We start from the raw sequence: 14,426 nt of genomic DNA, 5'->3' as shown, positions 1-14,426 counted from the left end.
TGTGTGTGTGTGTGTGTGTGTGTGTGTGTGTGTGTGTACAGTATAAGAATCTCTCATATGCTACAAAAACGGAGCACACCTTAAAGAACTACATTTCCTATGATGCAGTGCGAGCAGTGGAGCGTTCAGGGGTCAGAGTGAAGGAATGCGCGTGTCGCTGCTGCGCGAAAGTAGCGGAACAGAAATGTGCCAATACTGCTCCTGGGTGTGATAGGATAAGTTATATAATGATAAAGCATCCGTCAGATAGTGTATTATCAATTATACTTAAGTTATATAATGAAATATGGATAGAAGGAATACTTCCAAAGATATGGAAGCGAGCTGTAGTAATACCTATTGTAAAACCAGGTAAAAATCCAACATACCCAGGAAATGATCGACCAGTTGCTTTAACTTCAAACTTATGTAAATTAATGAAAAAGATCATAGTTCATAGATTATCTTATGAGTTAGAAAAGAAGGGTAAATTATGTAAATATCAGTGTGGATTTAGAGGTAAAAGATCAACAATGAATGCATTAATAGGTCAGTAACGAAATAGAGAAGGCAATAAAAATGAAAGAAATTATGGCAGTAGTATATTTTGATATAGAAAAACCATATGGCACAATATGGAGAGAAGGGTTGTTAATGAAAGCATCAAGGATATGAATAGATGGTAAAATGTATAATTGGTTATCTCAGTTTTTATTTGAACGAACATTTATAGTACAAGTAGGAGCGTATCAGTCATCCGTTTTTAAGGCAGAAAATGGTATTCCACAAGGGAGTGTAATAAGTCCAATTCTTTTTAACATTATGATTAATTATATTTTTGACAATTTAGGATATGGTGTTGGATGTGCGTTATATGCTGATGATGGTGCTATTTGAAAGAGAGGTCGAAATGTAGCTAACCCAAGTGATTTCAAGTATGCAAACAGCTATTAAAAAGGTGGAAAAATGGAGTATAGAATGGAGTTTTAAAATGTCAACAAATAAAACATGTTATATGTTGTTCAGTAGGAAAAAAGATGTTTCTAAAGATATTGAACTACTATTGTATGGAAAACCATTAGAACAAGTAAAGGTTTTTAAGTATCTAGGAATTTGGTTTGATGGGAGATATACCTGGAAAAAAACATGTTGAGGAAATAGATAAAAATGCAGGAGGATGTATATATCTTTATACATATATATTCTAAAAATTCTACAAAAATACATAACTTGGGTGCATGTTGTTGTTGAAAATGGCATCATTTTTCTTCTTTAGCGACATTAGTCATATGACATTCATGGCTCAAGTGATTGGCTTTGAAAGTTCTGCGGTTCTTCTCCAGGTATTGTAGTCTAGACCTTCTTGGTTAGAATATGCCATGACTGTTGAACGCCTGTAAAGAGAGAAACTACACAATATAATTGTGTAGTTACAGCATGTGCCAGCAGACGATACCTGCAGAGGAACCAGCCAAACCCTGACCCCCTGGCTAAACCATTTACAAACTCTTTTTTTCCTCAGATACTCATGAATGGAGCTCTGTGAATGCTAGTTACCCCGCTCCTCCTGTCAGTTGACCTGAACTGCTTACCATCACCTGCCTAGAGCTAGTGAAGAGTTTCTCCTTCATTATTCATGCAAACAGAGTCAAATGTTAGGTAATTATCAGTTTCATCATAGTCATGAAAGTTTGAAACTGCTGTTGTTTTGGGTTTATCTGAGTTTATTCTTCCCACCCTGAATCCTCTTTAGAGAAACATGTAAACACGAGTGGGCTGCGTTGCCCTAAAATAAACATATTCACACACACCCTTCATACAGACATACACACGCTCACACACCCCACAGCTCAAACCATAATCCAAACACACCTGCTCACACTCATTTCACCACACTGCTGAGTTTGGATGTCTGAATTTGATTGGTCTTGATTGGTTGGAGCCGGGTGTTGGAGCAGCGGTCGTTTGTGGTTTTACACTTACACAGAGGTGTTTTTCCCTGATGTGACTCGCTGACTCTGCTGTTTTTGAAATCAGATGATGATCCTGACCCCAGTGAACCGCTCAGGTAACAGGTTCAAGACAGACTGCATGATTTATGGTTCAGCATCAGAAACATTATTAAGGAGTCTAGGATACAGTATAGAGCTGTATCTTTAAAGAGTTATTCTGGGAAACACATAGCTAAAGATATTTTAAATAATTGCTGGGAATACTCAAATAACAAAGGGAGAGGATATGGATGGAATATAAATCAGTTAGCAGAGAAATATCAGATAACAAATATAGAATGTAGTGTGTCACCTGTATGGGAAGAGGTGCCAACATGGATAATTCCTGATGTTAAAATTGACTTAGAGATATTGGATAAGAAAAGAGAATGGGAGGAAATGGGAAGTATTAAATATAATGTAAATAAGTATATACAGGAAAGATTTTATGCAAGTATGCACATTTATACAGATAGATCTAAAGACCCCAAAACAGGGCTTACAGGAGTAGGAATATATATTCCAGATTTAAAAATATCCATAACTAAAAGATTGGCATCTAAATTGTCAATATATGCTGTTGAAATGGTTGCTATCATAATAGGACTAACATGGGTAGAGGAAGTAAGACCTGACAGAGTAGTGGTATGCTCTGACTCTGCTTCTGTTTTAACATCATTGATTACTCGGCAATCTTCTAGAGAAGATTTGATGTGTGAAATATTTACATTATTATGGCGTATACAAAGAAAAGGAGTGGTAGTTGGATTCTGCTGGGTGCCAGCACATGTGGGAATAGCTGGTAATGAATCTGCTGATGAATTAGCAAAAAATGCTTTAAAAAGAGAAGTAATAGATTTTAATGTTCCTTTAAGTAAAGGTGAAATTAAAACTATCATTAAGGAAAATTGTATTAAAGAATGGCAGGACATATAGAATACAGATAATAAGTGAAGGCAGCTATATAATATAAAAAAAATGGTTAATACTAAAAGAAGTGTAAGTGGTAGAAATAGAAAAGAAGAGGTTATAATAACTATAGATGCACTCGGGATTGAACGCTTCACTGTTCATAACTGGAATACATGAGACTGGTCTATGTGGGAATTGTGGGGAGAAAGAAACAATGGAGCATGTAATATATAATTGTACAAAGTATGATGAAGAAAGAAATGAATTAATATCATATTTAAACAAAAAAGGTAAGGTAAATAAGGATTTGGAATACTTATTAGGATGTGAGTTTAATAGAGATAGAGAAGGATACATGATATTAAAGGGGTCATATGATGCTGCTAAAAAGAACATTATTTTGTGTATTTGGTGTAATGAAACGTGTTTATGCGGTTTAAGGTTCAAAAAACAACGTGATGTGTTCAGCTCAGACGATGAAGATGGTATGTACATCAGAGGCTTTACTAAATATTATTTATCAGAAGATTCACTCTATTAATCTGAGTACTGTACATGAATCATTTTGATGGAAATCAAACTGACTATTTAAAACTCATATGGAGTGATCACTAATATTAAAAGAGACCAATTGAAACTCTTTCAATTCACAGGTGTTCGGACTCCTGAGCTCAAGAGTCCTGCAAAGAGCAAGTCAGGAACCAAGTCTAAGATCACAGCCCCCTCTGCTGGTAAATGAGAAGTTCATTTCAATATTTATATTGTGTAATGTGTGTTTGAGCAGTGTTTTTGTCTGACATTTATCTGGAGCTGCCACGAGTCTGACAATCTTACTTACAGTTTGCTGAAAATGTACTCACCCTCAGGCCATCCAAGATGAGTAGATGAGTTTGTTTCTTCATGGAAACAGATTTGGCATCACATCACTTGCTCAGCAATGGATCCGCTGCGGTGAATGGGTGCCGTCAGAATGAGAGTCCAAACAACTGATAAAAACATCACAATTACCCACAAGACTCCAGACCGTCAATTTATGTGAAATGTAAAGCTGCATCTTTGTAAGAAACAAATCCATTATTGAGACGTTTTTAACTTAACCATTGCTTCTGTCTAAAATGCATGTCCTCTGTCCATATTATCGCTTTCTCCAGTGAAAAAGTCATCTCGGCTGAATCAGGAGAGAAATATGCTCAGATCAAGTACTGTTTGAAAACAGTTCTAAACAAATATCTAGGGGGAATTTGATGTGAGGAAAACAGGAAATTTACTTTTTTTAAATGGAGGAAGCATTATTATAGATTATGGATTCATATTTTTGCCAGAAGTGACGGTTTGAAGTTAAAAACATCTTGATGGATTTGTGAAGTGTTTGTAATAAACAAGACATTAATGACATAATGCTACATTTCACCAAATCTGTTCTGATGAAGCAGCAAACTCATCTAGATCTTACATTTTAAGCAAATTTTCATTTCTGGTAGAAATTTTCTTTTAAATAGGAAGAATTTAAAGCTTTATTTTAGACATTTGTATTACGCATATTCCTAGTTGTGATCGAGCTGAACTGTGATCCTAATCCTCAGTTAAAGTTTCTTTAAGTTATTTATATTTTTGGTTGTTTGTTTTGTGCATGGAAAGTAGTTGGTCCAAAAAAGTCTGTGAGCAACAAGACGACTTCAGAATTGGCGAAAAAATCTACGGTATTTGATTTAAAACTGACCAAAATATTTTACCCAAACTTAACTGAGCCACCATACAAAAGTCACCTGACATATTCATCACTTACTCCACTCCACAGAAACAGAAGAAAAAAGAAACTGTGACCAAACCAAGGAAAAGAAAACAGTCGGTGCCTCAATTGGCCACTGCCGCTGCAAGGAACGATTCCGATTCAGACTCGAGTTTAGATATGGAGAAGTGGAGGAAAATGGTTTCTCAGTTATCAGGTCAGACAAACTGTAAAAATGCACAATAGATCACATTGAAAGGTTGTAGTGTACTACCTGCAGATGGGTAAATCACACAAACACCACGTTTAACCACAAAATCAAGAGAAAGATATTATTTATTTATGTTTAAAGGTACTTAGCAAATTGCTACTTACAAGAAAATTGAACCGTTTAAAAAAAAAAGTTTATTGCATTGTGACATTATTTTCATGACATTTAAGGACATTTATTTATCCCCAAATTCTCATCATCATAGTGCAAAACAAACAGTCTTATTAAAGGGATAGTTCACCAAAAAATTAAAATTCTGTCATTAATTACTCACCCTCATGTCGTTCCAAACCCGTAAGACCTTCGTTCATCTTTGGAACACAATTTAAGATATTTTTGATGAAATCTGAAAGCTCTCTGACCCTCCCATAGACAGCAAGGTAACTACCACATTCAAGGTTCAGAAAAGTACCAAGATGATTGACAAAGTAGTCCGTGTGACATCAGGGGTTCAACTGTAAAGTTACGAAGCTACGAGAATACTTTTTTGCGCAAAGAAAACAAAAACAATGACTTTATTCCACATTTTTGTCTCTACTGCGGCACTTGTGGACGCGCGTTCACGACAGTATCATGACTCGAGCGTGTGATGATACTGTTGTGATCGTGCGAAATGTGGAATAAAGTCATTATTTTTGTTTTGTTTTCGTTATTTTGATGTCACACGGACTACTTTGTTGATCATCTTGGTACTTTTCTGGACCTTGAACGTGGTAGTTACCTTGCTGTCTATGGGAGGGTCAGAGAGCCCTCAGATTTCTTAAAAATATCTTAAATTGTATTCCGAAGATGAACGGAGGTCTTATGGGCTTGGAACAACACAAGGGTGAGTAATTAATGACAGAATTTTCATTTTTGGGTGAACTAACCCTTTAAGACATCTTAAGATTATTTCAATCAGTCATTTAATTTAAAAAAAAGAATATTATTAGGATCACCATTGAATATAACGGGAATTATCCTCCAAAAAAAAATTAAAAATTTAATGAGAGGAACATTTGCTTAATGTTCATGAAAATATCACAATGTTATCTCTTTCTCTCTCTCTCCTCTGTATGTATCAGCATATTAGAATGATTTTTCATGTGGGATCATGTGACACTAAAGATGAGTAATGGCTGCTGAAAATGAAGTGAAAATTTATCATTATTACCAATATTGAAAAAAGCTGCTTCATATTTTTGTGGAAACCGTGATCATTTTTTTTGTCAGGATTCTTTGATGAATAGAAAGTTCAAAAGAACAGCATTTATTTGAAATATAAATATTTTCAAACATTATAAATGCTTATACTACACTATAAATGCCAATGCATCCTTTCTGAATAAAAGTATTAACTTCTTGGTGTGATGTTTACATAAGATTAATGAAACATGAAATATGATTATTGAAGTTTGTCTGTTGTAACCAGATACTGATCGTGTGAAATGGATGTTCTCTCGACCTTGGATGAATCTCCTGTCTCATCTGCAAAGTCTTCAGCAAAGGGAAGGACGACAAAGAAGCCGGCAAGAGCTCAAAAAGAGGGAAACCCAGCCAAGAAGGGAAAGTCCAGTACACCAGCAAAGAAATCGACTGCCAAACCTGATGACATTCCTGTAACAACTGATGCATCTGAGACTCCTTCAAAAAAATCAAAAGACAAAGATTCTGTAGCTATTTCTGAACATCATGAAGTTGAGACACCATCCAAAAAGGCTGGAGTTGTAACCAGATACTGATCGTGTGAAGATGGATGTTCTCTCGACCTTGGATGAATCTCCTGTCTCATCTGCAAAGTCTTCAGCAAAGGGAAGGACGACAAAGAAGCCGGCAAGAGCTCAAAAAGAGGGAAACCCAGCCAAGAAGGGAAAGTCCAGTACACCAGCAAAGAAATCGACTGCCAAACCTGATGACATTCCTGTAACAACTGATGCATCTGAGACTCCTTCAAAAAAAATCAAAAGACAAAGATTCTGTAGCTATTTCTGAACATCATGAAGTTGAGACACCATCCAAAAAGGCTGGGAATAAGAAAAATAGTAGTATCTCAGGTCTTGATGTGGTTAAGACCCCTAAAAGAGCAAAAGCTAAAGCTACTAACTCGCTTGATAATCCAGAAGCACATCATGAAATGAATGAACTCTTGGAAACTGGCAAAATTGCCACTCCGTTGACAAGGACTAAAAGGGTTGGTGTATCAGATTCAGAAGCCATTAGGACTCCTAATAGGGTTCACTTTAAAAAAGAAAATAGTTTTTCAGGGCAAGTTGAGACCAATGTTTGGAAAGATAATGGTACCTCAGAAACCAGCAGCACTGAAACTCCATCTAAAAAGGCTAAAAAAAAGAAAAGCCAATCTGAAGCCAGTAATGTTGAAACTGACAATAGTCCCTTAAATATTAAAGAGGTTAAGAAAGCTGTTAAGAACGCTAGGATGGACGATACCTCTGACCAATCAGAGACCCCATCAAAAAAAGTGAAAAACAAGAAGCCTAAAAGTGTTGTAGAGCCTGTTCCTGATGAGACACCTTCAAAGAAGGTTAAAGCTAAGAAAACAGAAGGTCCTTCTGAGAATGGACAAGAAACGACACCTGAGAAAGCTGATGTCTCTCTAGAATCCGTTAAACCTGACTCTTCATCTAAAAAAGCCAAACTTAAGGCCAGTAAAAGCCATTCAGAAACAGTTGAGCCTGAAACACCATCAAAAAAAGCTAAAGCCAAGAAAGTTAAAAGCACTGAAGAATCTGGCGAGGAGGAAACGACCAGTAAGAAGGTCAAAACAGCCACATCGGATGCTGATCTCCCGCAGTCTGACTCTACAAACAGCTTTTCGACAAAAAGAAAAAGCAAGGCTGCTGATCCAGAATGACGTTCCATCAGAAACACCCTTAAAAAGTAGTAAATCTCAAGCAAAGACTGTAGATGGTGATGGTTTGGGAAATGAGGAAACCTGTAGTCACGATCTAAAAACTCCTTCCAAAAAAAGAAAACACAAAAGGGAAGAAGCTTGTGATGTCCCAGCACCGGAGGAGGCCACACCTGAGCTCAAGAAGGCCAAGAAAGACAAAGAGAAGAAGAAAAGCAAGGAGAGTGAAAATGCAGATGCTCTTCAACCACCACCAGCAGAAGAAGAAAAAGCATCCGTTCCAGTAGAAATAAGTCAGAAGAAAAAGAGTGAGTAATTAAATACATGTATATCCTGGATTGAGGCTTTATTTTACTGCTTCATTCAGTTTTTGTTTGCTTGTGTTCCCTTTCACACTGAAATGATGTACAGAGAAGAAAAAGAAGGAGAGAGATGAAGAAACAGAGGAGATAATCCCTGATGATCCTCCTGTATCTGCTCCAGATGAGGAGGTGGTAGTGCACAAAAAGGTAAAATTGGTGAATGAATTGCATGATTGAAATGGCACACAGTTTCTAAAAGAAAATAAGCAGAATTTTCTCCTTTAAAAAGTAATGGAGATCGGTTTAAAATTGTGTTTTCAAACGTTGAAGTGTTGCTAAAATGGCTCATTGTGTTTCTTAAATGGTCTTTACTTGGTCTTAAAAAGTCTTTATCTTTATGAAACCGGCAGAAACCCTTTATGATAATAAAACTGATTGATTAATTGTTCTGCAAGTAAATTACTTGTACTGCTCTTTTATTGTCCAGAAAAAGAAGTCTTCAAAAGAGAAACAGCTCAGTAGTGTTGAAACTCATGGACTCAACAGCACATAATGGATGTAACGGCCCTCAAGACTTCAGTTCTCAATCTCTCAATCTCGGCTGAAATAATTATTTAACCTGAATGCATGCTCCGTCCCTAACATTTAAGTTTGCAGAGTCAGACAGCTCTCCGATTCCATCAAAACGGATGAACGGAGGTCTTACGGGTTTGAAACGACATGAGGGTGAGTAATTAATGACAGAATTTTCATTTTTGGGTGAACTATTCCTTTAATTTTTTAATTTTAAAAAAGTACAATGGCTTAAGACCAAGCACTAAATTCTATAAATGTCCTTTTGTGTTAAAATTTATGCCCATTTAGAAAAAAAAAGTGGTCACATTGTATTTTACATTTTTGATTCAAAATACACATCAGATCAGGGTCGTCCTTAGGGGGGTGCAACTGGTGCGGTCGCACTGGGCCTCGGGTTTGAGGGGGCCCCGCGGTGAACCGGGACAATTCTTGCTTGATTTGCAACAGACTGAACCAGAGACATAAATCTAAATTCACTCATTCTTTTCTCCATTTTCCCAGGAGATACTGTAATTGTTGAAATACTTTAATAATGTATTTTAGATTGATATAAAAAAAATATATATCCAAAATACATATTTTAGTGTTTATTTTATTACAATTTACCTATTTCCATCTTTAAGATGTTACAAAACATTTTTAATTTCCTTTTTATTTTTAAGTATTTGTTTCTCATTTGCTGCATCATAAATCTACACCATAATTTACATACACCAAACTTTGTAGTAATCTGAAGGTGTTTACATCATATATCACTTACTTTATATAACATTTTATTTCTAAAAACATGTTAAACTACAAAAAAAACCTGAAAACTAAAAATGTCAAGGAAACGACTTTATCCAATATTAAGATATCTGTTCTGGAAATGTATGCAAACCAATGCATATTTAATTGTGAAATGCATCTTTTTCATATCTAACAATGATGTATTCGAAAACGATTCACACATTGTTTTATTGTACTGTTGATTATTAACTGGGGTAAATATGGGGAGATATATTATTTACATTTTTATGACACCTGTGGTGTCTTGCCATAATATGCAGAAGTAGATTTTTCCAAATGACTGTCATGGCTTAATGTTTTTCAAGACTGAAAAATCACTAACCGACGAGGATGGATTCGAACCCAAGCGTGCAGAGCACTGAGGATTAGCAGGCCATCGCCTGAACCACTCGCACCTCGTCGCGGCACCATATGATCGTCTTGAACAGGTGGGGCTTCAAGGCGATTCTAAAAAAGCACAAAAACAGCACTGTATTGCTACCGTTATATTTATATACGTATACAGGTGCATCTCAATAAATTAGAATGTCATGAAAATTTCATTTATTTCAGTAATTCAACTCAAATTGTGAAACTCGTGTATTAAATAAATTCAATGCACACAGACTGAAGTAGTTTAAGTCTTTGGTTCTTTTAATTGTGATGATTTTGGCTCACATTTAACAAAAACCCACCAATTCACTATCTCAACAAATTACAATACTTCATAAGACCAATAAAAAAAACATTTTTAGTGAATTGATGGCCTTCTGGAAAGTATGTTCATTTACTGTACATGTACTCAATACTTGGTAGGGGCTCCTTTTGCTTTAATTACTGCCTCAATTCGGCGTGGCATGGAGGTGATCAGTTTGTGGCACTGCTGAGGTGGTATGGAAGCCCAGGTTTCTCTGACAGTGGCCTTCAGCTCATCTGCATTTTTTGGTCTCTTGTTTCTCATTTTCCTCTTGACAATACCCCGTTGAATTACTGAAATAAATGAACTTTTCCACGACATTCTAATTTATTGAGATGCACCTGTACATTGGCATTGAATAATTTAAACTAACAGTATTTATGTGTGTGTGCGTGCGTGTAATCTCCACTAGGTGGCGGCGATTCCTTACAAACTATGCCTGCTGCATGATGTTCAAGTCTTCTTTTTTGGCAGATTAGGACGAGTTCTTTACACTGAAAGCATGTTTCCTAATTACACAAGAGCGGATGCCTGACTTTAGACGATATCCTAATTTAAATGCAGTCTTTCTTTATGGCTCACGACGTGTTCAATAGCCTAAAATGTAGTATAACGACTTATAAATATTAAATTAAACAGGTAAAACCAAATGTGGTGTTTAGTCCACTCTCCTGCGCAATTTGTCACCGCGTGACTGACTTCTAGAACTAACCGGGACTACACACATGCTGTTTTCTAATGATGATATCACTCCGCAGTATCACCAAGTGACACGCTCCTCACCTGCAAATAAACAATATCTCTCCGCGCTGTCAATACTGTCATGCTTTTTATCGCCGTATAATGGACTGGAACAAAATATCACAGGAACAAAATATGAACAAGAATGTGTTGTTTGGATATGTGCAAAGTAATTAGTAATCATTTATTAACTAAACAAGCGGCAGGAGTTCTTTAAGAAATAGACTAACAGTAGGCCTAACCTTAGTTCGTGAAGAGTTGTAAAGTCAAACATTTCTTTCCTGAGTTACCCTAGTAAAGTGGAGTTGACTGAGTTGCTTACAAACGATCACTTTATACTACTATTCACAAAAATATAGCCTATATTTGTACTTTGCATATATATATATAGAGAGAGAGAGATTTTTTTTTCCTACAAAGCTTCACTTAGAAATTGACTAGCCTATATGGCAATCATGATTCAAGACAACATTTAAGCCATTTAAAACAATAAAAGAAAACATCCAAAAAGTAAAATAAGACTATTACATTTAGGTGATAATTCCTAAATGTTTTTTTTTGTTTTTGTTTTTTAGTTAAACCTCACTTTTTGGAGTTCAGTTAAAAAGAACACAGCATTAATAATAATAATTTAAAAAAAAAACATTGCATATAGTTTTGTAAGTGTGAGTTCCAGGTAAACCTCCTTGTTTGCCATTTATCCTATTTTGTTTCTGGTCAGGAAAGCAAAAAAAAAAAAAAGTCTGTGTCTTTGTTGGAGTTGTTTTGGTCAAAAAGAGCACATCATTGATATAAAACACTGCATATAGTTTTGTAAGTGTGAGTTTAAACTTCTTTTTTTTTATTTGCCATTTATCCCATTTTGGTTCTGGTGAAGGAAAGCTGAAAAACCTCTGCTTTAAATGGTACATTATTTCCAGTGCTAATGTAATTAAACGTTACGTGTAAATGATTAAGACTGCTTATGACAAGCATCACTATTACTATTGCCCAAAACATCTGCTTTTCAGGAAAATATAACCCCCAAAAAACTGTAGAAATTTGCAAAAGAGTGCACCTTTATCCATTCTTTCCATGACTCGAACATTCATCATTACTCATGATTATCATGAACACTCTCTCTGTCTCGCCCTCTCTCTGGCTCCTCCCTAAACACTTTTCCTGTGCAGTTAAATATGTCCTGACAGCATCTCAGCATCTCATTCAGTCAGCGGGTTTAACTTGTGCTCCAGTGATGAAGGTTGTTCTGTTCCTCCTCTCCCTCACGGTGTGTCTGAAGTCTCCCTGTGTCCTGGCGAAGACTTTGGAGTTCTTCATCGCAGCAGTGGAAACTAAGTGGGAATATGTGTTTACAGACACAACAGATCCTACTGCAAACCAGAGGTGGGCACATTTATTATTATGCACACATAAAAACATGCTTTTTAATTATTGCTACCCATAAAGATTATACACCTTTTAATGGATCCTCTGCAGTGAATGGGTGCCGTCAGAATGAGAGTCCAAACAGATGATAAAAACATCACAATAATCCACACCACTTCAGTCCATCAATTAATGTCTTGTGAAGTCAAAAGCTGTTTGTTAGAATCCATCAAGATGTTTTAACTTCAAATCACCACTTCCAAAATTGTATAAATTAATGCAAAGTGTCACAATAATCCATAAATACATCACAATAATCCACAAGTGTTGGAAAGTTTTTATCAGCTGTTTGGACTCTCATTCTGACGGCACCCATTCACTGCAGAGGATCCATTGCTGAGCAAGTGATGTAATGCTACATTTCTCCAAATCTGTTCTGATGAAGAAACAAACTCATCTATATGGTGACTGGCCTGAGGATGAATACATTTTCTTTTCATATTTGTGTGAACTATTTCTTTCAATATTTTGCTAACTCTAGTGGATTAATAAAGTTGTGTTGTATTATGTTGTATTGCACTGTATTGCAAATATGTCTAGTAACAGCATAATTATTCCTAACAGGAAATTTGCATCTGGTGTCCAGAAATACATCAAGGCTGTATATACAGAATACACTGATTCTACTTTTACAGCACCAAAGTCAAAACCTCCCTGGGCTGGTCAGTATAAGCGTTGAAATCTCTGCTTCTTAGGAAAAAAACATTAAGAAGTTTAGAATTGAATAAATAGAATATTAAATGATCTGTTTCAGGTATTCAAGGCCCGACTATCAGAACAGTGGTGAACGACAGGGTTGTGGTGCACTTCAAAAACTTTGCATCACAATCTTTCAGCATTTCTCCCATCGGCATTCAGTACTGGAAACAATCGGAAGGTAAATTGATGAAAGCCATTGATTTAACATCCATGGAATCTTTCCATTGCACAAAAGGTTCTTTATAATGTAACAAGGTTCTTTAGATTATTAAAATGTTCTAAAAGCGGTTCTTTTAAGAATTGAAAAGAATAGTTTTTCTATCACATTGCTGCGGAAAAAACCCTTTTGGAATGTAAATCATTTCATTCCAAACCGTCCAACTTTTACTGCATAAGACAAATTGTTCCTAGACTGAACTCACAACATCATTATAGACTTGTTTTGGAATACTGTTATGTGTTTTGTAACACTGGAGATACTGATAAATTCCAGAGTGCATAAAATACATTTGATTTCCCATATACACCAGCATATAGAAAGTTCGGCCTTACCCTGCGAAACGAAAGCAATATTGTGAGATATACTGCAATATCCTGATGGGTTTGAAAACCTATAATGTGTAAAGATAAACCTCAACATCCTTCTGCTTTTCAATGGCAGGCGCAGGGTACGAGGACTTCAGCTCTGTTCAGGAGCGAGCGGATGATGCAGTGCCTCCTGGTGGTTACTACAAGTACGTGTGGGACATTTCCCCCAACTCCGGGCCAACCACATCAGATCCAGACTGCCTTACCTACATTTACTCATCACAGGTGGACATCATCCGAGACTTGAACAGCGGACTCGTCGGGACTCTCCTGATCTGTAAAACAGGTGTGACTGTTGCTTCTCTGTTAGGATTTGTCAAATATATCATGTAAAATCTCACTGACATTTTGTACTGAAATTGGAATGCTGGTGTATATTTGACATGTCCTTTAACATTTGACCTCTCTCAGAGGCTCTGACTGAGGAGAGACAGCGGAAGGTTCCGGAGTTCATTTTGCTTCTTGCTGTCTTCGATGAGAGTAAAAGTTGGTACCGGGAAGTTGGCCGAGCAGACAAACTGAAGAAAACATCAAGTCCAACCCAGTACCACACCATCAATGGATACATCAACTCAACATTACCAGGTGCGATCAGCCTCACCACACCTGAGCAGCTGTTGAGAAATGGTTATCATTACCGTGTTAAGAATGAGATTTTTCACTTTAAAGTAATAATACATTTTAGAGTAGAATTTATGTTTGATTTGAATGAAAATAATATCATATATTAATGCAAAAAGTATATTAAAGGTACTAAAAAAGTTTCATTTTCTTTATGCAAAATATAAATATACACAACCAAATGTTTATAATAAGATTGTTTGAATGTTTTTGAAAGAAGTCTCTTTTGCTCACCAAGGCTCAATTTATTTAATAAAAAAAAAAAAAAAAAAAAAAAAA

The 14,426-nt window shown here is 36.1% G+C and overlaps 2 protein-coding genes across 2 annotated transcripts in view; both read left to right on the top strand.

Moving 5' to 3' along the window:
- Nucleotides 1-2,704: 2,704 nt before the first annotated feature.
- On the top strand, nucleotides 2,705-8,667 carry LOC107552329 (treacle protein-like). Its single transcript, XM_016234189.1, is given in 10 exon segments — nucleotides 2,705-2,772; nucleotides 3,324-3,367; nucleotides 3,536-3,613; nucleotides 4,521-4,582; nucleotides 4,681-4,828; nucleotides 6,597-6,837; nucleotides 6,839-7,724; nucleotides 7,726-8,038; nucleotides 8,142-8,239; nucleotides 8,520-8,667. Coding segments are annotated over 10 exon segments (2,004 nt in total). The 3' UTR covers nucleotides 8,586-8,667.
- A 3,354-nt stretch (nucleotides 8,668-12,021) lies between these two features.
- Nucleotides 12,022-14,426, top strand: part of LOC107552353 (coagulation factor VIII-like) — a 32,771-nt gene continuing 30,366 nt past the window's right edge. The window contains exons 1-5 of the mRNA XM_016234217.1: nucleotides 12,022-12,197; nucleotides 12,804-12,901; nucleotides 12,994-13,116; nucleotides 13,600-13,812; nucleotides 13,938-14,111. Of these exons, the coding sequence (XP_016089703.1) occupies nucleotides 12,049-12,197; nucleotides 12,804-12,901; nucleotides 12,994-13,116; nucleotides 13,600-13,812; nucleotides 13,938-14,111 (757 nt within the window). The 5' untranslated portion in view covers nucleotides 12,022-12,048. The remainder of the gene's footprint in view (nucleotides 12,198-12,803; nucleotides 12,902-12,993; nucleotides 13,117-13,599; nucleotides 13,813-13,937; nucleotides 14,112-14,426) is intronic.

The sequence above is a fragment of the Sinocyclocheilus grahami genome, unplaced genomic scaffold (assembly GCF_001515645.1).
Source record: "Sinocyclocheilus grahami isolate Dianchi unplaced genomic scaffold, SAMN03320097.WGS_v1.1 scaffold447.1, whole genome shotgun sequence".
NCBI lineage: Eukaryota > Metazoa > Chordata > Actinopteri > Cypriniformes > Cyprinidae > Sinocyclocheilus > Sinocyclocheilus grahami.
The sequence above is the reverse complement of the archived record's forward strand: the minus strand, read 5'-3'. Positions and strand labels throughout refer to the sequence as shown.